The sequence below is a fragment of the Lycorma delicatula genome, chromosome 13, assembly GCF_047948215.1.
Source record: "Lycorma delicatula isolate Av1 chromosome 13, ASM4794821v1, whole genome shotgun sequence".
In the NCBI taxonomy this organism is placed as follows: Eukaryota; Metazoa; Arthropoda; class Insecta; order Hemiptera; family Fulgoridae; genus Lycorma; species Lycorma delicatula.
Genome location: NC_134467.1, coordinates 26,269,473 through 26,294,499, shown reverse-complemented (window position 1 = coordinate 26,294,499; position 25,027 = coordinate 26,269,473). Strand labels below are relative to the sequence as shown.

The 25,027-nt window shown below is 30.5% G+C and overlaps 1 protein-coding gene across 2 annotated transcripts in view; it reads right to left on the bottom strand.

Moving 5' to 3' along the window:
• The window catches only part of LOC142333775 (uncharacterized), a 164,302-nt gene that overhangs the window by 68,511 nt on the left and 70,764 nt on the right, over positions 1-25,027 (bottom strand). The window contains exons 5-8 of one of the 2 annotated variants that reach the window (XM_075381290.1): positions 23,443-23,678; positions 20,815-21,000; positions 15,927-16,001; positions 14,120-14,286 (exon numbers count right to left, since the gene is read on the bottom strand). Coding sequence is in view for 1 of the 2 variants with exons in the window: in XM_075381289.1 (XP_075237404.1) it covers positions 15,927-15,996 (70 nt within the window). In the remaining variant the exon portion in view is untranslated. The remainder of the gene's footprint in view (positions 1-14,119; positions 14,287-15,926; positions 16,002-20,814; positions 21,001-23,442; positions 23,679-25,027) is intronic. The other variant, XM_075381289.1, reaches the window with a different exon arrangement.

Sequence of the window (25,027 nt, the reverse complement as noted above, 5' to 3'; positions counted from 1 at the left end):
GTCATGCAATTATAATTGGGCATTATCACGTCTAGTTGTAAAAAAAAAAGATTTGCCATAAAAAAAACCTATTTAAAACTAATAACAAAAACATTACAAATCTTTATTATTTTTTTTTTTATGTAGAGCATTTAATAAAAATCATTAAATTCATGGATTTAATTACCTTATAACAAACATTATGCCATTAAAATAAGCTTTTTTTTTCCTTCAATATATAGGCTCACTTAAACTTTAGTTAATAACATTTAAAATAAGAAATAAAATTGCTAATAATAACAAAATTTATACAGAATTTAAAAATAAAACTCCCAAAAATGTTAAAAATCAACATTAACACTACAACCTTATTGTTTAGTAGTTGAACAGATTACAATGTACGAATTAGGGGAAATAACCAGATTTAAAAATATCTTCTGTGTTAAATATTTTAATATTTCTTTTTCTACATTGTATAAAATTCATATGCTTGGCAAAAATTTTTCTAATAGATATCATCTTAGAACTATAAAATATAAAACTATATTAACTACAAAAAGAGAATGTATATCTGTTTCTGTATGATATTAATAATTATATCTTTCATTCTGATTGGTACATTATATAGATTACATAAGATTATATAGATACATAAGATTTTCAAAGTTGTGATGGTAGCCGTGGGCGATTGGTACCACTTGATAAGTGGTGCCAGTCTCTCCAACCTAACCTGCCATTTAGTTGTCATGGATCCTTGGAGTGGTGCGCAATGTGCATTTGCTATCAAAGTGTTTTACAAAAACAATGACAGTGTAGAGGGAGTGCATAGAGCATTTCGCTGTCATTTTAATCCGGGACGGCACGACCGTGTTCCCTCACCACATGCAATTAAAACACGAATATCTAATTTTGAGGAAACCGGTTCGGCAATGAAAAAGAAACCTCCAGGCCGTGAGCGAACCGTCCGTACACCACAGAATGTTCAAGCTTTACAAGATGTTGTCACACGAAGTCCACATCGGTCAATCCGTCGTCTCGCAGCATCTTTACATCTGCATAGTTCAAGTGTTCGAAGAATGTTAGTGAAGGACTTGCAATACCATCCGTACAAGTTGCAGATCATCCAGGAACTGAAACCGAACGATGCAGTTGTGCGAGCACAATTCTGTAATGTAACGCTTCAGAAGATAAATGATAACGAAGAGTTTCTTCACGAACTGTGTATGTCAGACGAAGTGCATTTCCACCTCAGTGGATTTGTTAACGAGCAAAATTTCAGATACCGGGCACAAGAAAATCCTACGCAGCTACACCAGCGTCCGTTGCACAGCCAGAAAGTGACCATGTGGTGTGCTATATCATCTTATGGTGTTATAGCCCTTATTTTTTTGGGGATGACAACGGTCTTGCGATTACAGTGACGTCGGCTCGTGCCGACGTCACTGTAATAGCCTTTCGTAGCCGTGCTTCAAACCTTAGTTGTGGAACAACAAAAGAGATTTCCACCGATTCTTAACACAGCCTGGTTTCAACAAGACGGAGCAACGTCACATACTGCACGAATATCTATGGCAGCTGTGCACCGATTGTTTGGACAACATGTCATTTCACGAAACGGTGACATTAGATGACCTCCCAGATCGCCTGATCTCTCAGCTTGCGATTACTTTTTGTGGGGTTACCTTAAAAGCAAAGTGTTCCACAGTAGACCTGCTACAACGGAAGAACTGAAGGGAAAGATCCGAGAAGCAATTGCGGAAATTCCAGTTGAGATGTTACATCAAACCATGAACAATTTAACGAAGAGACTTCTTGAGTGTTTACGCAGAAGAGGAGGTCACCTGGAAGATGTCATCTTTAAAAAATAAACTAAAATGTATGTATCCTAAAATGGCAACATTTGTACAATTACATGAAATAAAATACATTTTCTAAAAAAAAGTTTTCATTAACGTTATTTAATTTTTTTAATTTCCCGTTTCTTTGAATCACCTGTATTATAACATAACAAATAATAGTATAACTTAAATAATATTGACATTAAGCTTAAGAAGATGTATTGAGCATTGGATAGGTGATCACAACTTTCTTTGTACAAGATTCTGCTCTACAAGGCTTTCTTGAAATTAGAATTGAATTTAATAAATGAAATTGCCCAATTGATTGCAACTAACTATAGAAGAAATAGGCTCTGTACCAAAAATGATTACATTGTATTCTTCTTCTGCAATACTCAATGGGAAGATGTTTTAATGTTTGATTGTAACATCTCAGTCTTCCACAAGATCTCTTTCCAATATTAGTTTATTGTACTATCATGTCACAGTGTATGAGTTGTGATACAAATACAATGAGGATTTTTTAACTCGTGACACCAATTGTTTATAAGTGATACAAATGAATTCAAGGTTATGAAAATGACAATAGGTTGGAAATCCTAACACATCAACAACTGATGAAAATATTGACAAAATGGACATTGTTATCAATAATCGTCATATCTCTATTAGAGAAGTTTCTAAAGAGTTAAGAATCTTATGTTTGAATGAAACAATTTTGTTTCCAAAGGACTTCCATTCCTTATGTAATATATTATGATGTATTATTATGTACCAATCAGAATAAAAGATATAATTATTAATATTTTGTACAGGATCAGATTAAATACTCTTTTTACAGTTAATATAATAGATATATATTTTATAGTTTTATAGATAATAATCTATTAGAACAATTTTTACTGAGCATGTGAATTTTGTACAATGTGGCAAAATAAATATTAAAATATTTAAAAGTATTTTATACAATAGATATTTTTAAATCTTGTTTTTTTTTCTCTAATGTGCACATTGCAATCTGTTCAACTACTGATGAATAAGCAAACCCCCCCCCCCCCACGACCAGTGAAATAAGGATGATAATAATGACATCTAAGTGATGCATAGTCTTCTAAAGATTCAGGCCAACCATTCTCTAGATATGTGGTTAATTGAATCCCAACCACCAAAGTACACCGGTATCCACTGTCTAGTATTCAAATCTGTATAAAAGCAACTAACTTTAACTAGGATTTGAACCTCAAAACTTTAGACTGCGAAAATCAGATGATTTTGCGATGATGAGTTAACCACTAGATCAGTGTGGTGAGCTAAAATCTGTTTAATTTTTTTTTCTAAAATAAAGGTTAACAATTCAATATTAGATGCCTGAGTTATAGATAATAAAAAAATTGTTTCTCAAAGGATGACAAGCTTTTTTCCAAGATTTCAAAACGTTTTCTTTAAATAATTTATTTTAATATTTAATTTTAACAACAAACAATTTTTGCTTAATTAATTTTTCATCATGAATGAATGATTTAATGCTGAAAAGCCTTTCTGTGTACAAAAGGAGCTAAGAAAGTTCCAAACCCCTTTTCCTACTCCTTACTAGATAAATAAGTTATTCTGAAAAGAATCATCAGGAATCATAATGCTAAATTCTTCTTAAGTTGGTCTCTTAACTGTATGAAATACAGTAATAGAATAAATTTATTTGTGCTATTATTTATGAAAATTACATAAAACTAATACATCTTAATTTTTATTTACGATTTGCTCTAATAATAGAAAATGTAATGAAACAGCAATCAAGATCTTTTCTGTTAAACATTAAACAAAATATCAAAATAAAAACTTATTTTCTTTTAAATAAAACAGCAGCATTAATAATACACAGTAACTTCTTGATACATCAAGTATTACATTTATTTTTATATTAACAGAGGAAACTCAAAGATTTATTTTTCAATCTCTATGCATTGTAGACAATTCATTCTTTTATTTGAAGTTAGAACAAGTAATCATACATATAATTAAACCAGTGATCTGTCAGCTGTTGTGGGTGATGGGACCATCATAAACAGATTGTGGTGGGCACATACGCAGATAATGTGGTCATTATGCCAAGGACAATACTGGCATTGAGACAGGCATTCAGTCTGCTGGACCGAATGCCTCCCTCAATGGCCTGGAGGGGTGGAACTTAAGATTAATGAATCAAAAACTAAACTATAGGAAGATGCTGCCATCAGCAAGTAGAAGATACAAGATTAATAGAAATAGGAAATTATATTTTTAAGTATGTTGCGTGTTGTGAATTTAGGTGTGCTGATAGGTGGAAAAGTATCAGATGAGATAGATAGAAAGATAATGGCGGGTTAGTGTTTTATGCCAGCATGAAATTATTTAAATCATACATCTTATCAAGAACAACTAAGATGAAACTCTAGTAAGGTCTGTGGTATGTTTTTTCCTAAAACAAGTGTTGATGGTGAATGACGCATCAAAGCTGAGAATTGTCGAAAGATAATGAGAAGAATCAATAGACCGGTCAGTGAGAATGGAGATTGAGAAATAATGCTGAAAGTAATGACTAACTGGGAAATGAAGATATTGTAAGATACGTTAAATCAGGAATAATTAGATAGGTGGGTCAATGGGAAGAATTGTAGAAGAGAGGATGCCAAGGAAGATATGAAGAGAAACAATAGAAGAAAAAAAGGAAGACTGTGGAATAGATGGATGGATGATGTGGAACGTGAATTGAGGACGCAGGCCATTTAACAATTGGAGAAGACAGGCAGAGAATCAAGATCGATTATAGACAGGCAGGGGGATCGAGATAGATGGCAGGGCTATGTTCAGGAGGCCAGGGATCACATCCACCTGTAGCGTCTAGGAATAAGAAACCACAGTCCCGCTAAGTAACGGCAAGCTTGGAGTGACAATGATTACTACCCAACATAAATACACGTTCCACAATCTTAGTAATCACCTTATCAAGTGTTTTATTTTTTTAACAAATGAATGCAACAATTTTGAAATGAAATACTATTGGCTAATTCTGTAATGTAAATTGTAAAATGTAATAACGGTTGACAAAATATTATCTATTACTAATTATACAGTAAATATTGCTACAGATAGTCATTACTGAAACTTTAATTACTGGAAAATAAATTATCTGTTTAATTCCTCAGCAAGAACGCTCTTCTCACATCATCACTGAATTCAGTGTAACTGTCATTATTAGCATTGTCACTATATAGAGACACAATGAAAGATTCTATCAGAGAATCTATTAATGATTCTTGGCTCCAATAGTTACCTTTAATTTTTTTAACCTTTTTAATGTAAGGTTTCCAGTGTTCGTCACTCATTGAATTCATTTTATCTTCACACAGTTTCTGCACTTCTGACATCTTAAACGTTGAGTTGTGGCTCCTAACATGTTGTTTTACCTCTGATTCTCCCATAACTTAATGTTCATTTCTTTCCAACAATTTGTGAAATTGGTATCATTTTCTGTTACTTTTGTTCAACTTAATTAGTTCATACAATTGTGGTTAAAGCATCTGAGAAGAAAATGGAATATGATGTTTCTGTATCCAAATATTCATGTTTTGTTTCTTGCTTGATGTCGCTGGAAGTTTTTTTAGAAGGGGTATTAGGATAGGAGCATTGCCCTATTACAGACTCAGAAGGAAGGTTATGAACTAATTTTTCTTTAGCCCATTTTAAATAGTTTTTAATATTCCTGCTATCATGGTAACTGCCACTTTTTCATTTCACTGTCAAAGTTATCATTGCGTTAGGAATAAAGTCCATTTCATCCCTGATGTGGATTATAATTAAGCGTTCACCTTTATTTATTGGTAAATGAAGTCCTACACCGCTGTTGTCATCCCATGATTTTTCCTTGGAATGAGATGATAAAACAAAGGATTCATCTAAGTATACGATACTCTAGTTACAATTTCTAAAATCACTAATTGCCTGCAAATGTGGAATCCTTTTCTGATTAATATCATGTCTTTCAACTAAAATTTTCCTTTCGTTTTCTGTTTTGCAGTACTTAAAATCTAATTCTTTTAAAATTCTTTTTAAACTAGTTTCACTGCCGTTAAAATTAATTCTAATTTTCAATATACAGAGTTTGTTAACTGTCGGCAGTTCCCCTATCTTTGAGTGAGATTCATTCAGTTTGTCTAACCACACCTTTTTCAAAATCATCTGATCCGGTAACCAGTTTAGAACATTTCTTTTTCTTTTTTGGGGTGATAAACGAACATTCTGATCCTTCAAATTGAAGTTCTATTTTTTCTTTTCTTAGGCTTTGAACCTTTTCTTTCTTTTTCCTGTTTAGCCTCCGGTAACTACCGTTTAGATAATACTTCAGAGGATGAATGAGAATGATATGTATGAGTGTGAATGAAGTGTAGTCTTGTACATTCTCAGATCGACCATACCTGAAATGTGTGGTTAATTGAAACCCAACCACCAAAGAGCACCGGTATCCACGATCTAGTATTCAAGTCCGTGTAAAAATAGCTGGCTTTACTAGGACTTGAACGCTGGAACTCTCGACTTCCAAATCAGCTGATTTGGGAAGACGCGTTCACCACTAGACCAACCCAGTGGGTAGGCTTTGAACCTGAGTCCTGGAAATGCCACAGGAAGCTGCAGTTCTCCCTTCACACTTCCATATAACGATTAAATGCATATCATTTTTTTGATTTTTCTATAACTAAAGATTCTTTCTTTATGAAATCATATACATTGTTCATTATTTTGCATGCCTATCTTCAAAGTCTTTTACCTTTCACAACAGACTTAAATTCAGTCACAACTATTCACATGTGAACAAACTACTTTAAAATGATTGAACTGTACACCACGACATAATCATTTTACAAAATATTGTATCATACATTAATTGACTATGTAATAAAATACACAAACACACCAAGAGGCAGAACCACAGAACTGAACTTTATATACGTGGTAAAGCAACAAAGAAACAAAAACAAAAAAAAACTTAATAATTGTTTTATATTTGAAACATGATGTCACTTTCTTAATATTCTAAACATACAAAAATACATTGCTTCGTAAACAACAGCTGCATCATGTTTATGTCACTAAGAGATACATGGTGTACCAATGTTTCAGAGAATAATAGAATAGCAGTGGATGTGCAGGCTGATCATCCAAGGTTATCACTACATGGAAGCTACTGTAATAGTCTATCAGGTGCATGAATGTATTACAGACATGCTACTACCACGTAACAAATGTTTTAACGCCTCAAAATGTATCTAGAATGCACAAACTTCTGTTACTTTACATAAATAAACAGCTACAAAAGAGTACTTATATATGTTTTGTCAAAATACATAATTATATATTTTATTCTTTGGTACATAATAATACATAATATAGATTACATAAGGAATGGTTAGATAAGTTACTCCATGGATAAAGAAAGAACTTCCATTCGCCTGGATGTATCAAGTAAAACCATAGAAAAAACCTGATCAGAACAGCATCACAAAATTCACAATTTGTAATAAAATTAAAAAAATAAATACAATTAAAATCCATACTAATAATTATTTAAAATAACAAACAATAATATTCAGGTAAATAAATAAGGTTACTAAATATATAAAATAATTCATCAGGAATTATTAAAAACTATTTGAACATATATTTATGCACGTTTAATGGGGCAGAAAATTCAGGTTTTTTTAACTAAAATTATTTAAAAAAGAATTATTGCTTCTTAAAATGAAATATTGCACTTAAAAGAAAATTGTTTAATTATATTTTAAATAAATTAGTGAGAAAACTTTTTAAATGGTTTGGTAATTAATTTAAAAATGGTAAGGGAAGAATAATAAGGCTCTTTCTTGTAAGCCGAGAAAGTTGTGTATGTGTATTACATTGAGTTTTATAAAAAGCGTTCTGATGTCTGGTTTGGTAGAAGTGGTAGTATATTTGTTTAAATAATAAGTAATTAATCCTTTTAGCAAAGATTGCAAAAATTATGATTTAAAAAAAATAAAAATAACTGTTAAAACAAAATCATACTTATTCTTTGGCAGTCCCAAGCTGAAAGACAGTTGCTTCAACCTGGACTCTCGTAAGTGATTTGTATCAATTTATAGTTACATGTTTATTTTTATTATTTTTTTTTTTATATGAAAGTAAATACACTTTCTGTAATATGACATAACATTTACAAAAATATTATACTTAAAAAATAAAATATTGCCTTCATTGAATACAATTATCAACATAAATTATAATAATTAAATCTGAATAATATGGACAAGACCTTACCATCAACTGCTGCTAAATCAATAGATTGTTAGCAGAGTAGAAATTAAATATACAGATAAAAATAGAGATTAAATAAAATTATATTAAACCTGAGAACTGCAATAATCTGAATGTATTAGCTAGTGTGCAGTGAAATAGCCTTTCCTCAGAAAAGGTAAACAATTAATAAATTAATTAATTATATTATCTTGTATAAGTGTGTATGTGTGCTTGTGCATACGCATATGCATACGCAGTAGTGCGTGCACATGCCAAAAATTTTCAATGGTATCCTGAAGTTGAGTGTAAAAGATGTCCTTAGCAACCTGATTCTGTAGGCGCATACACAGAGTTGATACAGCTACCTTTAAAACAGCTGCTCAAAAAGGATTGAAAGGCCAATACGTTCTTGGTTGTTTGCCGATCAAGCACAGAACCAACGCCGTCAGTGTGTTTTTCATCAACAGAATAGAACACTTCATCACTTTATCACTATCTGGCACCCATACTGTCGTTGTTCCAGAGCCCATATGTCTGAGTTTTGAAAGCATTACGATGGATATTTTTTAACGTATTAATTTTCCAGCAACAATTTATTTTTAGCCAACATGATGGGCAGTCCACATATTCCATGCAGTCATTTTGAATTTCAGACCTGGTGTAATGATCTAATCATTTAGTAGTCGCTGGCCAGTATCACACTTTACACCAGCACCCTGACCTTGGTTATCCGACAGTGCCGATTGCGCTTCTGCTATAACTCCGGATGCGGTAGCATTATTTCTTACATTTGACTCGTTTTCGATTGGGTTCATGCCTATGTTTTATAGCCTTTCAGCAGCAGACCAACTTTTTTCCCCTCCTAGTTTTCACCAGGATCCCAGTCTTAGGACAAATGACATGTTTACCTAGCCTCACCCCATTTGTTTACCTGACTTAGTTCCATGCAATATTTTTTTGTTACTGAGAATGAGAAAAAGCTGAAAGGAAAGCATTTGGCCGATGTTGATGAGACGAAGAAAAATATGAAGAAGGTACTGTCGGGCATCACAACAGATGAATTTTTTAAAAAATGTTTTAAATAATTTTCCATCACTTCTTTAAAAAAAATAATAAAAGTATTAGTTTACAACCGATTATACTAGTTTTATTAAAAAAGGAATAAATAAAACAGAAATAAATCCGATTGGTAAAATCGAATTTAACAATAAAAATCGACGGTTACACTTACAAAATAATAAGTGCAATATTACATCACAGATTTTCAATTCATAAAGTTCATTACACTAGTTTTATTAAAAAAGAAAAAATATGATATGAAGCGAATGATATGACTATCAAGAAAAATAATTGACAGAGAAATTCAAAAAATGTTTATTTGTTTGTTCTAGAAAGGCAATAAATTTGAATAATAAATCCATAAGATAACACCCAGTAATTCACAAAAAAAGAGAAAAGAATAATCTAACAAAACGCAGTGATATCAAAAAAAAAATTACAATGAAGTTGTAAACCTTGTAGAAATCTTGGTAAATCTTGCAGTTATCATTTCTTCTGCTCAAAAAACAATAATTTCTATAATATAAATAAAACTGTTTTTAACAAAACGATATTGATATCAAAAAAGGTAAGACACTAAATTTCTATTAACAACATTTATATGTTGTTTAATAAATGAAATCGGGCCGGTAAGAGTTTTATAACAAAGTTTTTCTATTTTTTGCTTATTATACGGAACGCTTAAACATTGTTTACTATCTATTATTGTATACCTATTGTCTATTATATATATATATATTTAACATGCATTTTTTTCAAACAATATTCTAAATTAGTAAAAGATTTTGATAATAGAAATGTAGTATATATATATATACTACATTTCTATTATCTATATTATTTCTATTATATATATATAAAACAAAAACCTCAATTTAAGTGAATGAATGGTATTTTTGTACTCTCAAAAAATAAAGAAAATTCCTTTTCCCTCCTCACTCCCTCTATGCGACCCACACTTTACTTTTCTTGAAAAATAAAAAAAAGTCAGTAAAAAAAACCAGTAGTGTTCCATAATTTTATTTATTAAACCTTTTTGATACAATTATACAACTGATAAATTCATTAATAATTTTTAATATCAGATTTCAGTAAGTTTCATGCTTAGAAGCTATCTCCATTATTGACAGTATAATTTCTGGAAATTCCTTGTAAGGCTGCAATAAAACAAAATTTTTAATATAATATTTTTTTTAAGTGTATATATATTTCTTTATTATTAATCTATATATATATATATATAAAAATTAATATTTATCTGTCTGTATGTCTCTTATGCCTTCTGTCTGTATGTCTCTTATGCCTTCCTAAACCGTTCAACCGATTGCGATGAAACTTTGGTAAGTTGTTGTGCGCATGCCCGCGCATAGGTTTCTGAATTAGTTTGGACCCGCTAGTAGCGCTGTGGCTGAGATATTTTGAAAAATTGTATTTATGGTTCGATTTGGCTCATATTCAGAAGTTACTTACATGGAAAGAAATACTTCTGCAAAAAATGGACCTGCTAGATAGCGCTGGGGTTGAGATATTTGGAGAAAATTGCATTTATAGTCGGATTTGGGTGATATTTAGAATATATATTACTTGCGTGAAAAGACAAATTTTTAAAAAAAATGGACCTGCTAGGTGGCACTGGAGTTGAGATATTTGGAAAAATTGTATTTATGGACCGATCTGGCTTATATTCAGAATACATATTAGTTATGCGAAAAGAGGAATTTTTGCAAAAATTATACCTGCTAGGTGGCGCCGGTGTCAAAATATTTACGAAACAAATAAAGAAATATACAGACTTTCTTCTTCTATAAATATAAAAAGCAATGTTCGTATGTGTGTCCGCTATATACTAAAAAACCACTAGACCAATTTACGCTACTGGTCCGATTTAAAAGGAAAGAGGGGAAAATGGGGAAAAGAAAAAAGAACATGAAAATAGGGAAAAAGAGAAGAAGGGAAAAGGTAAAAAGAGAAAAGAATTGAAAGGGAAGAAGGGAAATAAGGAAAAGAGATAAAGTGAAAGGTTAAATTTTATGAAGTTCCATAATGTTAATCTTTTTAATGTTTTATCAAACTTTCAATTGTATTCATTTAATATATATACTCAAATCTAGCAATAGCGAAGCATTGCTGGGTCTGCTAGTAAACTAAAAAAAAAATTCTTTTTTTCCTCAACCATACATTGTGATTTATCAATACAGGAAGTTAAAATTTATTTTATTCAGCTTAACAATAAAAGCAATAATAAAAACATTCTGTACTGGCAGCTGTTTCTTAAATTTGGCACAGGTTTTTCTTATGTAGCTTTGGGTATTTTGGATAGAAACCAGTTAGTAATATTATATGTAAATCATTTTAAAACAAATTTCTTAAATTATTTAATATTAACAAAGTAATCTCGTAGTATCATACTGTGAGAACTAAGAAACTTAAAATATACAGAAAAAAAAGTTTGTTAATCATCAATAAATACATGTAATATTAAAATAATGCCAATTTCAATAAATGATCCATCACATATTTTTACAAATAAAAATTAAAAATATCAATTTCTATCATTCAAACAAGAAATTTCTCTGTATAAAACCTATGTTTAGCTTTTATCATTAACAGTTGTCAGATATATCAAATAAGAGAAAATTTCTCACAACATCTATAGATGTACATCAAAAATAGAACTATAATATAAAATACATGAGGGTAGATTTTTAAACAATTGAAATATAATGTATGTAATGAAAAATCAATAGTTAGCGCAACCGGGGTTAAAAATAAAAACTCAATTCAACCCAAATGTAGCAGCAACTAATATTACTATTGAATAAAATTATATCTGAAAAAAATATTGGAAAAATGGCTAACTTAGCTAATTTACGTACAGTCACCATCTTAAAGAAAATTTCAATGTCAGAGCAAATTTGTAAATAAAGTTCCCAAATCAGGTGATGAACCACATTTCTGAGCTAGCAATAGTTTGTATTCCTGGTATATACCCCAAAGTAATGTCAGTGATGTCATGTAACATCTCTATGAACATTGTTCATAAAAAAAAGTCATCACTTACTTTCCTGTATGGTAAGCTGAACCAACTTGCAAGACTACATGTCATCCAAAATCCTGGCTACAAAAAGTCATTTATTATAATTTAATAGTGCTCATTATCACTGAAAGCATTTGTGGATCTTAAATTAAAAAAAGAAGAAAAATGGGGGTTCAGAAATGACTCCAGCCCTTAAATCCCATTAATGAATTTCTCTTGTATTTTCATTGTCTCAGATAATGATAATTTTGCTGTTAATGTACATTAAGATGAAAATGGGTCTTATCACTGAAAATTATTTTTTTGCAAAAATTGTTATTGCTTATTTTCAAATAACCAATCGACAAAACATATGATGCTATCTATGGTCCACTATTTTAATTCCTATATCAAATGATTTTATCAGTACGTAAAACAAAGTTATTCTTAAAATTCACTGCGTGTCGATTTGATCACGTCTAACTGCTACATCTGACATTGACAGTAACATTCTTGTATCTTCAGCAATACTTTCATGATCTATAGTAAAGTTTTCTGCTGAAAAATACAAACAAGCTCACTTCGATACTTTATTCTTTTTTTTTATCATTTATTCACTTTTGCGGCCTGTTTTAATATGAACACAGCTCCAAGGGAGAATCAGAGGGAATTATTCACCCCTGTACTTCTACCATTTTCGTACAGATGATCATTACCAACATCGTGCGTTACCACATACCTTGTCCATTCAGTCTCCTGTATAGGCCTCATCATGTTGTACGGAGTAAAAACACAGTTTTATCTCTGGCATGCTTCCTGTGCTGCAAGAAGCAATCGCATGTGAACACTGCATATTTGGCAGTATCATCCTCATTGCACACTGCGGCGGTTCTCAATGCCCACACACACAGTATGCTTTAAAACCTGTGACCGGTAAGGAACTGGATTAACTCTATCCCAGTTACCTGTGTTTGTGGTCCACCCACTTAAGGAGGTCCAGGGTCAGTTTGTAGGTCCATCTGGCCTTCATTGACTGTTCCGACCACTCATGCAACCAGCATACAGGTGATGCCTCTGCATCCACCTTGTCTGCTCTCCTGTATACCTCTTCCTGCTTCTAAATGAGGAATTCCAGAGGAAACTTGGGCACCTGTACATTTTTTATAGACCAAAAATATTGGTATGTACTATACTGTGAATTGATTTTTCTGTTGAACAATTATAAAGGAAGAATAATTGCTAAGTTGGCAAAGTATGTTCTTACATTATATATATTTTGCAGTACATTTTAATTATATAAATATGTTCTGTAACTAGTTGTATATAACTTCATGACTAAAACTACAATGCCTACCCAACAAATAACAAATGATAAACATGGCAACAAAAAGTGCTGTCATCTGGTACGTATAACCTAACCACATCTGGCAGTTCTAACTGGAAAACTAGTTATGTTCATTGATCAAAAAATAGTTCTTAATACTAATTGAAGAAGTATACACTATTAAAAATTTATTACTTAAAAACAAGAATTTAACAGTCCAATAAAAAGGGGGTTGGTGCTGTACTAAATTGAACAGATTGAAGAATCATTAGGAAAGGCAGGAATGATTCAATTAGCCCTTTTCAATTAATATTCGGCTTACAATTTTAAATACAATGATGAAAATAAATCATAAAGTTGCATAAAAACGCTTTTTTTTAGGAAATTTAACTTATAATAAATGAATAATCAATATAGAGCAAAAATCTGTGAAAAGTGTTCTGATGATATAATAGTGCAGTTTAAATTTTTTTCAATAATGTTGATAAAATAATATTATAACAACTAAAAGTGATATAGGGAGATCATGACATTGATACCAAAATTATGATTGCAATCAATAAAATAAAAAATAAAATTGAACATAATATAACTTACAAAATGTCCGGATTTAAGTAATGTAAAATAGTGTAAGTTATCATAACTTTTTCTGAAACCCAACACGTCACAATTATTAAGTCTACGAAATTTAAACAGTTTAGTTGATGCAGTATACCATGGCTTTTTACCGCTCCAATTCAGTGATTTCAACCATTTTCCTGTACCTACAAGAAAAATAACAAACAAATCATCGCATTTTCCCTTTTATATAATTTTTTTAAGAAACGTAATTTTTAATCGGCACTTTCGCCCTACTAGGTGATAGGCTACATTGCTCCAATTAGACCACTAAATAAATACCTAATTATTATTAAAAAAAAAAATCATCAAGAATCATCAAAAACAGTAAGCTAATCATTTTGTTATCATAAAAACTATCAATGTTATTTTGTTAAATGTAAAAACTGATTTAACAATGGTTATACATTCATATGACAAAGTATTTAATAACTAATGATGAATCCAAACATTCAAAACACTTTTTATATAAACTGCTATGCTGAGTTTGTATTAAGATTCCTACTTTGCTGTATTGTAGGTTTTTAAATTTAATTTACAACACACTAGATAACATATTTAATAAAATATTTACGTATAATTGTTTGTCTGTAATTATTAACCTTTTCTTTTAATAATTATTAATTTATAATACACCATGAAAATGTATTTAATAAAATATTTATCTGTAATTATTTGAAAAGAATCAATAGGTGAAGATGATGACATTCCTCTCAACTGGTTTTAATAAAACAAATATGTTTTTTTCACTATAATACTGACCTGCTTTTTAGGTCATAGATATGTAAATCTTACAGAAATTGGCCCACTAAGGTCTCATTTTTAAAAAAAAAACGAACTGAAAAGGGCTCGCCCCATCTTTTCATTTGATGATTTATTACCTTCTGGGAAAAAACTGATTTTTCTTTTTTAAGTTGCAACTGATAATTCTAAAGGTTTCAACATTTTTCTTAATGTCTAAAATAGCCGATGTTCTTATGTTGAATTCATCTGCAACACCATTTTTCCAGACTTTTTCTTTCATTGATAAAACAACTTTCATTTTGTTGCAGCTATGATGTTAACAAACCCAATTATATTGATACTAAGTTAATAGCACTAGAATTTAATTAATTATGAATATGAGGCTTTTAAGATCAGTGAACTTCCAGGCATTTAATGGTGTAGATTTAAAAAATCCCAGCAAGTAAAACTAAAAACTTCATCATAACATCATGAAAATAATGCAACCTACCCTATGTAAAGTTATGACACTTAGATATGATAACAAATACATATGATGTCAATTATTTTTACCTACTGTATACGAGGTTTGTAAATAAATTAATGAGACTGGTTCAGAAAATCTTTTTATTTACAATCCAATTATACATGGACACTATCACCTTCGAAATAGCTCCCGGAGTAGACAGAAAGGTTAAGAAAAGAGAGCCCTAACCGGCTAGTATTAACCCACTAGGTTGGTCTAGTGGTGAACGTGTCTTCCCAAATTAGCTGATTTGGAAGTCGAGAGTTCCAGCATTCAAGTTCTAGTAAAGTCTGTTATTTTTACATGGATTTGAATGCGAGATTGTGGATACCGGTGTTCTTTGGTGGTTGAGTTTCAATTAACCACATATCTCAGGAATGGTTAAACTGAGACTGAACAAGACTACACTTCATTTACAATCATACATATCATCCTCTTTAGTATTATCTGAAAGGTAATTACCGGAGGCTAAACAGGAAAAAGAAAGACAACCAGCTAGTATTACATAAAAAACCTAATAAAAATAAATTTCATTACCGATTATGTTACATGTAGCGTCAAATTGCGATGAAATGACCACTAACAATAATCTTCTTTCCAGTAGCATTTCCACTGAAAAAAAAAAAAACATTAATAAATGAAGTGAAGTAATCCTGAAATCTTTCATGAATGTGTTCATAAAAATTGTATTATAAAGATTAATATGTAGTTGAAATATTTTTCTTCAAAACAAAAATATAATGCTTGTCCATAACAATTTTGGTAGAATATTTTATCAATATATATTACAGCCATTTTTTCATTTGCCCAAGAAAATCACTACCAAACCTGTATCACATTATCTACTTTCCAAATGTATATAATTTTTATTGTTTACATTACCATTATATTTCCGGCATTACACTTCTGACATACAAAAAAAAACCCACTTAACAATCTATATTTTTATAATGTTGTGTTATGGTTTAAAATGCAGTAAAAATTGTTTTTCAAAAATTTCCTCCATTAAATCCAATACTATTAAGTAGCTACATTAATGATTTAGCATCCCAAATAAAACTCTGCCTTTCATTATAGGTAGAAACCTTTTTATAAAACTAAATACCTTCATACCATATACAGAGCCTCTTATGTAATCTGTAGCATATACAAAATTCCACTATATCTAATAACTATTAAATAAAAAATATAATAATAAGTGCAATGCATTATTAAAATTTATTAACATTATTATTTTTAAAAAATGAAGATAAATGTAACTTTTTTACTAGATATAAGTTAATTAGATTTAATACTTTCTGATAAATAAAAATACTCTAAAAATTTACTCTCTGGAATAAATCTATTATTATAATTTATTTAATTTCTGGCAATTTAAAATAAATGAGCAACATATTTTCTCCTATTTTTTCTCTCTCTTTCTAGTGTAGATATTTTTGAGTATTTTTTTTTTTTTTTTGTAGGTTGTATTTGGTTTAAAAAATTTCTGCGAATTTTTTATTTTTGCTGATCTTTTTATTTTACTTTAAGGTCTATTTTTGTCTGGGTACTTATAGGCATATACATAACGATTAACAATCGTTATCGGCTTAGGTTTTGATTTTATTCTGATTACAATGATTCTATCACTAAGCTTTTTTAAATACTCTACTCTCTTCCCAACCTTCTTGTTCATTACAAAACCTACTCCTGCCTTCTCTTTATTTGACGCTGAGTTAATTATTCTAAAATCACCTGACCAGAAGTTGTTTTCCTCTTCCTACCAAACCTCACTAATTCCTACTATATCTACATTTATATTTTAATGGATTTATTCTAAAATATATCACTGTACCACAGCTACCTCAAGTTAAATTATGATGAAATAGTATGTATCACAATTAGTAACAGGAATTATAAAACTAGTCAGTCGTTAAGTTAACACAATCAATCATACATGATACAATAACACTGCACTATATAATTTTCTTTATGTAAAAAATAATACATCCACATGTCAATTTATGTGGATGATTTGAGTGTAATAAGTAGAGACTGGATTATATTCAACATTAAAAAAGCTTGAAATATACATTGGAAGTCTTAAAATATGCACCTTTAAATAATAAAAAAATAATAATTTTTAGTTTTTTTTATTTCAAAATCAGCATTCAATTAGTAAGTAGTTGAATAACATATTGATAAATTCGATAGTTAACAATTATTTGACATTTCTTTTACTTTTGTAGATGTAAACAATAAGGTACTGTTCCAAATGTTTGGTTGTAAGACTTTGTCTTCGATCACTCAAAATATTTTTATAAGTGTAAAAGGATCGTTTGAAATCCACTAAGGTAACTGGGCAGAGTTGAATTTGGGTGCTATGTTAGCACTTATTTTTTCTGGCAAAGTTCACCTGTCCCATTAATAAAACTATCGATTTGAAGCCTGGGTTTTTGTTCAAAATGTTTTCAAATTTTTCTTTAAGTTTATACAGGAATACCTCAGGAATCCCAGGAATACCTGTGGAGTTCATTTGACGGATTTGACTGATTAACTGAATAGATTCAGTCAATGCCAAACCTTGAGTTTCAAGCTTTTTAATACTTGCAGAATGTGGAAAAAATGAGTGCTAATCACAGCTATGTTTTTTTATACTAGAATCATTAAATGCTTCCTTGAACTGACAAACTGTCATAGACTCTGTACTATCGAAGTTGTTTACCACACCTTTGATGGTCTCGAAATGTTTATTGTAAAATAGTACACCTTCAATCCACATTCCCCATCGAGTTACCACTGGTTTGGGAGGTAAACACACATTTGGCAGTTTTTCTTTGTAGGCCTTATTGCAAGCAGGTGCCTTATGAAACACTTTCTTTTTTGATGAAATCAGTTTATTTACATTCCTAAATGTGGATCATACTTCTTCAGCGAATCGATGTACTTTGTGAGCAAAGTACGTCACATGAATCAAATTAGGATAAAATACTTTGAGGGCTTTGGGTGCCTCGATCATATAGGAACCAGCATCTGAGAAAAATATAAACACTCTTTACTGCAGAAGATTCTGAAAATATTTCTTTAATACCTTCATTCACAAATCTGGCGATTGTAGAATGATTTGTCTTTAAAAGATCTTTACAGGCCATCAAATAGGAAAAAGAAGGCTCTAGCTTTAATGCACCAACAATTAAATTCACAATGAAATGGCCACAACTGTCAGTAGTTTTATCAGCTAAAATCCAAATATTGCTATCGTTGAGCTCATTGCCTATTTCTTCCAGAACATGTAAGTAAATTGTTGGTATGTAATTTTAACACAATGTTGATTCATCTAGTATATTTTGAATCAAGCAATATTTTCGCAGAAAATCTTTGAAGGTAGGATTTGTAAGTTTGTGAAGAGGAATATTACTTGTAGGCAATGTTCACATAAATCCATAAGTTTTATTTTGTTTATCTTTGGAAGTGAAATCACTGCTACTTGCCACTGTTATAAGTTGTTATCGTGGGCCTTTCTTTTGCAATCCTGCGATATGAAGACTTGTCTTCACATGCTGGTTTATTTGAAACATTTTTGTGCACAAATTTTTTTTCATGCAAACTCGACAAAATAAAACATTTCCATTGTATCTAAATGTTCCAGGATAGTCAGCTATCCACGAATAGACACTTTTTTCAAGATGCATGGTACACATTAAACTTTGCACAAATAAATAAGAAAACTAAACTGATGCAATGAGCAGGTTGACAATAAAATGCGTAATTTAATTGCCTAGTGTGAGGAGAGCTGCAGTAGGCATGTGCGACGCAGAACGGTATCATCCGTTCTTGTCTCGCATGAGTCTTTGTTTTACTTGGCCTCATACTAATAGTATCCTATTAAAACAATACATATGCAGCTGCTAAGCGCACTCTAAAGCCATGCGGCTAGTAGATTTAGCCAGCTACAACGTAATATTTCATTTATTACCTAGGTACCTTACTGAAAAATATTGTAAATATAGTGAAAATATGCATCATCACTAGATTTTAAGGAAAATATGCAATAACCGGTGATAATGATCTTAATATACAAATGCATATAATCCGATCTCTAGTAATAAGCAATACTAGAAAAAAATATATCTGAAAACAATAACAAAATCATTAATGAGCATGGTGAAAAAAAATTGGTTTAAATGTGAATAAAAAGAAATCAAAGTGAATCATAGGAGCTCAAATGACGTGGTAAATCTTGTGAATTTGAAGTCTTTTGAAAGAGTTGATATACCCAGGGTTAATTCTAACAAGTTGTATGAAATTCAGAAAATGATTTTGCTGGCACAATTCAGGGATGACTGTTACCAGGGAGGAGATAGGACATTGTATTAAGCTGTTCCCCTAACAAATGGCAGTCCAGATGGGATGAATCTTCTAAAGGAAGATGGACATACATACTAATTAAACGTGTGCGCTGTGGGTTAGTAGGGAATTTGGAGAGTTAGACTACTTCCTTTCTCAGTTCCTGTCAGACCATCGCTAATTCAGGTCTTATCTTTACATCAGAAAGTGCAGCGAAGACAACTTGTGCCCATATTGTGGCATCCTTGATGATATCCAGCAAGTGATCTTCAGTGTGAGACAGTAATGGTCCTGCTAAACATGAACAACATAATTGGTGTCATACTTACTAGCACTGAGAAGTGGAATGCAGTTTCTGAGATGGTGAGGAGCATCATTGTGGAAAAGATGAGATTAGATCAGAATGAGTTAGGCCCAGAAGCAGATGTACATGTTCCATCATTGATACTTGTGGAACTGCTGAGTTCTTTGCAATTCCCTTTCTGAGAGACGATCCTGCGATTCCCAATGAAGAATGTGTTATGCTTATGGTGGGTCTTTGCATGTTATAGAGGGAAATGGGCTTTAGAAAATGAGAGCCCAACACTACCAGATGGTGTCCTGTTGGATTTCCCTCCTCTAACATAAAAAAAAACCAAATTGCTAGGACATGTGCAAATGGGGCTGCTAGGGATTTAGAGTTAGGAACTAGACCAAAGGAAGTTAGGTCTTATCCCAAAGAAATGAAACTCTAGAGTAAACCCAAACAACATTGCGAAGAATGTTAAATATTCAAATTACTAGGTTTGTTCTAAGGGGGAAGTTGGATATAGGAACACGTTAGAACAAGTTAAAGCTTATATAATTTAGAACACCAAAAATAAAAATTATCCTCAGTTACTTTGAGGTTGAGAAACTTTGATTTTTATCATAATGTCACACCTGACTTCGATTCAAATTAATAACCCTCCACATGAAAGACACAAATGCTAACACTCTACCATGAAGGACAGTATGATAATATTAAGTATAATACATAAAACTAGACATTCGTTTTATAGTATGAGGAAATAAAAAAAAAATCATTTTCATTTTTGATTCATAAGATAAAATTTCTTACCCTGTGGTACAACTGATTCAAAAAATTAATTTCCCATGTTTTGTAAAGCAGCGTCTTTATTATTATCAAAATGTATATCACTACTTACGACACAACTTAATTCTGGTTTAACTTTTTTATTCATAAATTTCTTTAAAACACTACTTTCCTCACATTTAACCAATGGATTAAAGTAATGTGTATTCTCTAAAAAAAAAAGAAAAGATAATAAAATATGCTGATGATAATACATAAAACAAAAATAAACAAGTATATAAAACTGAGTAAAAACTACAATATATCCAATTAGGATGGATGATCATCTACAATACTGTAGTAACATAAACAGTTTATCATGATTATCTATAATTCTAACCATAGTGGCATATATATATATATATATATATATATATATATATACATAATTTTTACCTGAATAAAGGCAGACTTAAGCTAACTTGTATTAAGCTTAATCAACATGAATGTGAGATTAATAGAAAAAACTAAACACAGTATTTTAATTACCATCTTTTATTACCCAGGCAAACTGTAATAATTTATAGAGATTACAGAGGAAATCTTTTAAAATAACCCAGTTCTTATGAAATGCTCTTGAGTAAAATATCCTGCAGGTAAAATAATCTTTAGAGGATCACATGATGGAAACTGACATTTAATTTTCAACAAGGGTAATACCCTCAGAATTATATGATTTTTCAAAATTTATAAAACTCATAAAAATCACATAAATATTAATTATAATTAACAATATACTTTCAGCAAAAGAAGATATTCCCTAGCAAAGTTAAAGTAATGTATATAATGGATTATTTTATTACAGAAAAGGGTACAATAATCTATCATTTTACACTATTGGTCCCACTCTTTCTTACGGTCGTAAAACAACTCAAGTACATAAGGCACAAGTCATAATTGCATTCTGAAAGTTATAATGTTCACTATATACAGTAGTTGTGGTCAACAGATTGAAGATATCACTTACGCAACTAAACTTCACCTGCATTTTGGTTGTATGCTGATATGCAACTATATATTTGTCACAATAGACTTTTCGTGTTTACAGCTAAACTAGCATCAGCGAAATGTACAACAGCTACCAAATAAGCAGAGCACATTTACAAAATGTGATAAAAATCACAAAAACTTTAATGTTTCTAAACAGAATTTACTTATTTTTCTTTACTGATATTATCCCATTCAAAACCAACAGATATAATAAATTTATGCTAAAATTTCTTCCAATCCTAAAAACATTTGTAGAAAACATTTTTTGTTAGTCTTAATTTTATCTTCATTTTAAATTTGACTTCTTATTCTACCTTATTAAAAACTTGTTAGTCTTTTAATGCGTTCTTAATCAATGGGAACAAAAAAAAGTCACAGGATATCATCTCTGGAGAACATGGAGGCTGGAGCATCAATATGATTTTATTTTTTAGCTAAATAATCACAAATGAAAAGATGAAGTATTATATTAGTGTGCTGCAATATCCAAGGATTGTTTTCCCACATATGTATCGTTTTCTTAAGATTACCTCACGCAAATGATGTAAAACTGCCACAACATTTATTGTGGCAGTTCCACAACCTTTTATGGTAAGAATTCATTATAGATTATGCCATTCCAATTAAAATAAAAGAAGAAAAAAAAGTAAATCTTGACATGTTTCTTTTTTGTCAGTGTTTTCAAGGAAGCTAACATTAGGACATCTAGACTTTCATTTCAGTATCATAACCGTTAAACCATGTTTTACCACTTCTTGAGTCAAATTTGAATAATTCTGAGTCATCAGCAAAGTCAACTAACAATTGTTCTGCAAGGTTTTTATGATATTGTTTTTGTTAAAAATTCCAATGTAGGAAGAAATTTTGTTGCTACACATTTCATACCCAAAATGTCAGTCAAAATTTCTTCACATGAGCCGTAAAAGATTCCCATTCTTTTCTGGTAGTGATTCAATAATTATTAATCACAATGTCGATCAGTTTATCAATAATTTCTCAGTTGTTTATATCTAAGGATGTCCAACCTTTTATTATCTTAATGACTTTCTTGAAACAGTTTGAATTGTTAACAAACCCTTAGTATTGACAATATCCATGCCAAAATTTTCCTGTAACTTCTTCACCAGTTAGTTCATTTCTGTTTTTAATGCAAAACTAAATGCAAATTTTGTTTTATCATTTTCTAATAAAATAAATGACCACTTGTAATAAAAGAAATCCTAATTTCTTAGCTGGCAAATTTGAAACACATGTTTATTATAATAAATATGTCTAAAACATTGTCTATAGACAATGTTGCCATCGTGTGAGAAAAAAAGATGAATTCCGTAAAAAAGACATAGCATGCCAACTAAAAATTTTAAGTCATTTTTTTTATCACTCTTTATCACAAGAAGAATGATAAGGGAATATAACAGAAAATGTAACATCAAATTTTGCTTGGTTTCAATAATAGTTGTATTTTGTGCATTATCCTTAAAGTTTACGGTTTTCTGATTATGTTTATCATACGAGTTTAAAAATGTTGTATAACTTGAGGATCTGCTATAATAGAAAAGATAAAAAAAAAGAACAATACCAAAGAGAAGAAAAAATATATATATTTTTTTTAAATATACTTACTTTTTCTACCTGAAATAGTAACATGAGAATCAGCTGATAAATTTGAACATTGACTTTTCAATAAATTGCAAAAATTAATTTTACTGTATGTACTTTTCCTAATTTCATTTTCTAATGCTTTTAATAACATCATTGCATGATGTGGAACTGTGGCTTACATTTTTCATACTTAATGCTGTTTTTATTTTTTTTACAGAAAAATCCAGTTTATTTTTTTCATTTTCATCAATATATCCCTACAAGAAAGAAATACAAAATGAATAACTTTGTTAGCAAACATCTACACATAAGGGTTAAAATTTCTAATTGAATTTTTTATTAATACTACTCATTATTATAAAATAATATATAAATTAGAACTGAATCTAATCATAACTGTAATACCACCTAATTAATGTACAATTAGTAAGGGGAGAAATTCCTCAATACAGTAAAAATATTTTTCAATTAATAAAACTACTTTACCATTTTTATAAAAAATCTCCTTTCAAAGATACCAATGTAAAATGAAAATTCTCCATGATCTTTGCTACAAGAGGTTATATCAAAGAGTATCAAAAATTTTTTAATTACATGAGTTGTTTCTTGTCAATTGAGTTGATTTTTTCTGTATATTGATAGTACTGTCATTGACATCTGTGCGATTTTCAGCCAGTTCCAATGCTTAGTTTGTGTTTGACAACCGAAAAAGGAGGATGTATTTTATTTTTGTATTTTATTTTGTTCAGCTAAGTTTTGTGTGACAAAATATTGCATAAGAGAATTTGTCTGAAATTTACTTTAAAAATTAGATTAAGTGTAGAAGTGTTTAAAGTGTTAAAGAAGGCCATTAGCAAAGATGCTATATCACAAACACAAGTTTATAACTGGTAAAAGTGCTTTCAGGAAGACCGAGAAAACATCAAACATGATGTGAAGTCTGAGCATCCTAGCAGATCAATCAATGATGAAAATTTTGAAAAAGACAGAGAGATTATGATTGTCAATCACAGAATCACGATTAGAAAGGTTGCCAAAGAAATAAGAATTTCATATGGCTCATGTAAAACAATTTCTACTATTGTTTTGAATATGAATTGGTTGGCAGCCAAATTTGTTGTGAAACTACTAAATTTTCAACAAAAACAGCATCACGTTACCATCGCTGAACAAATGCTTACTAACATTGCTGACAACCCCGATTTGTTCAAACATACCAACTAGTGATGAAAGTTGGTGTATGGCTGCAACATCAAGACAAAGGCTCAATCATCCCAATGGAAGTTTTCTGAGGAGCCAAGGCCAAAAAAGGCATGTCAAGTCCATTCTAATGTGAAGGTCCTACTAACTACAATTGAACTGTTCATTGCAAATTCCTACCCTAAGGACGTACATATTTTCCTGAGTATACAACAAAGTGTTGTTGTCAGTGCCCAGAAATAATAATACTATAAAAAAAAAAAACAATTTAAGCAAACCACTCCACACTTAAAAATTAAATAGCAATAATATGAAAGAAATAAAATCAACAATCAAAATGTGCAATATTAATAAAACAATTTCCTCATACAGTACAGCATAGATGCCATATGTAAAGGCAAAATAA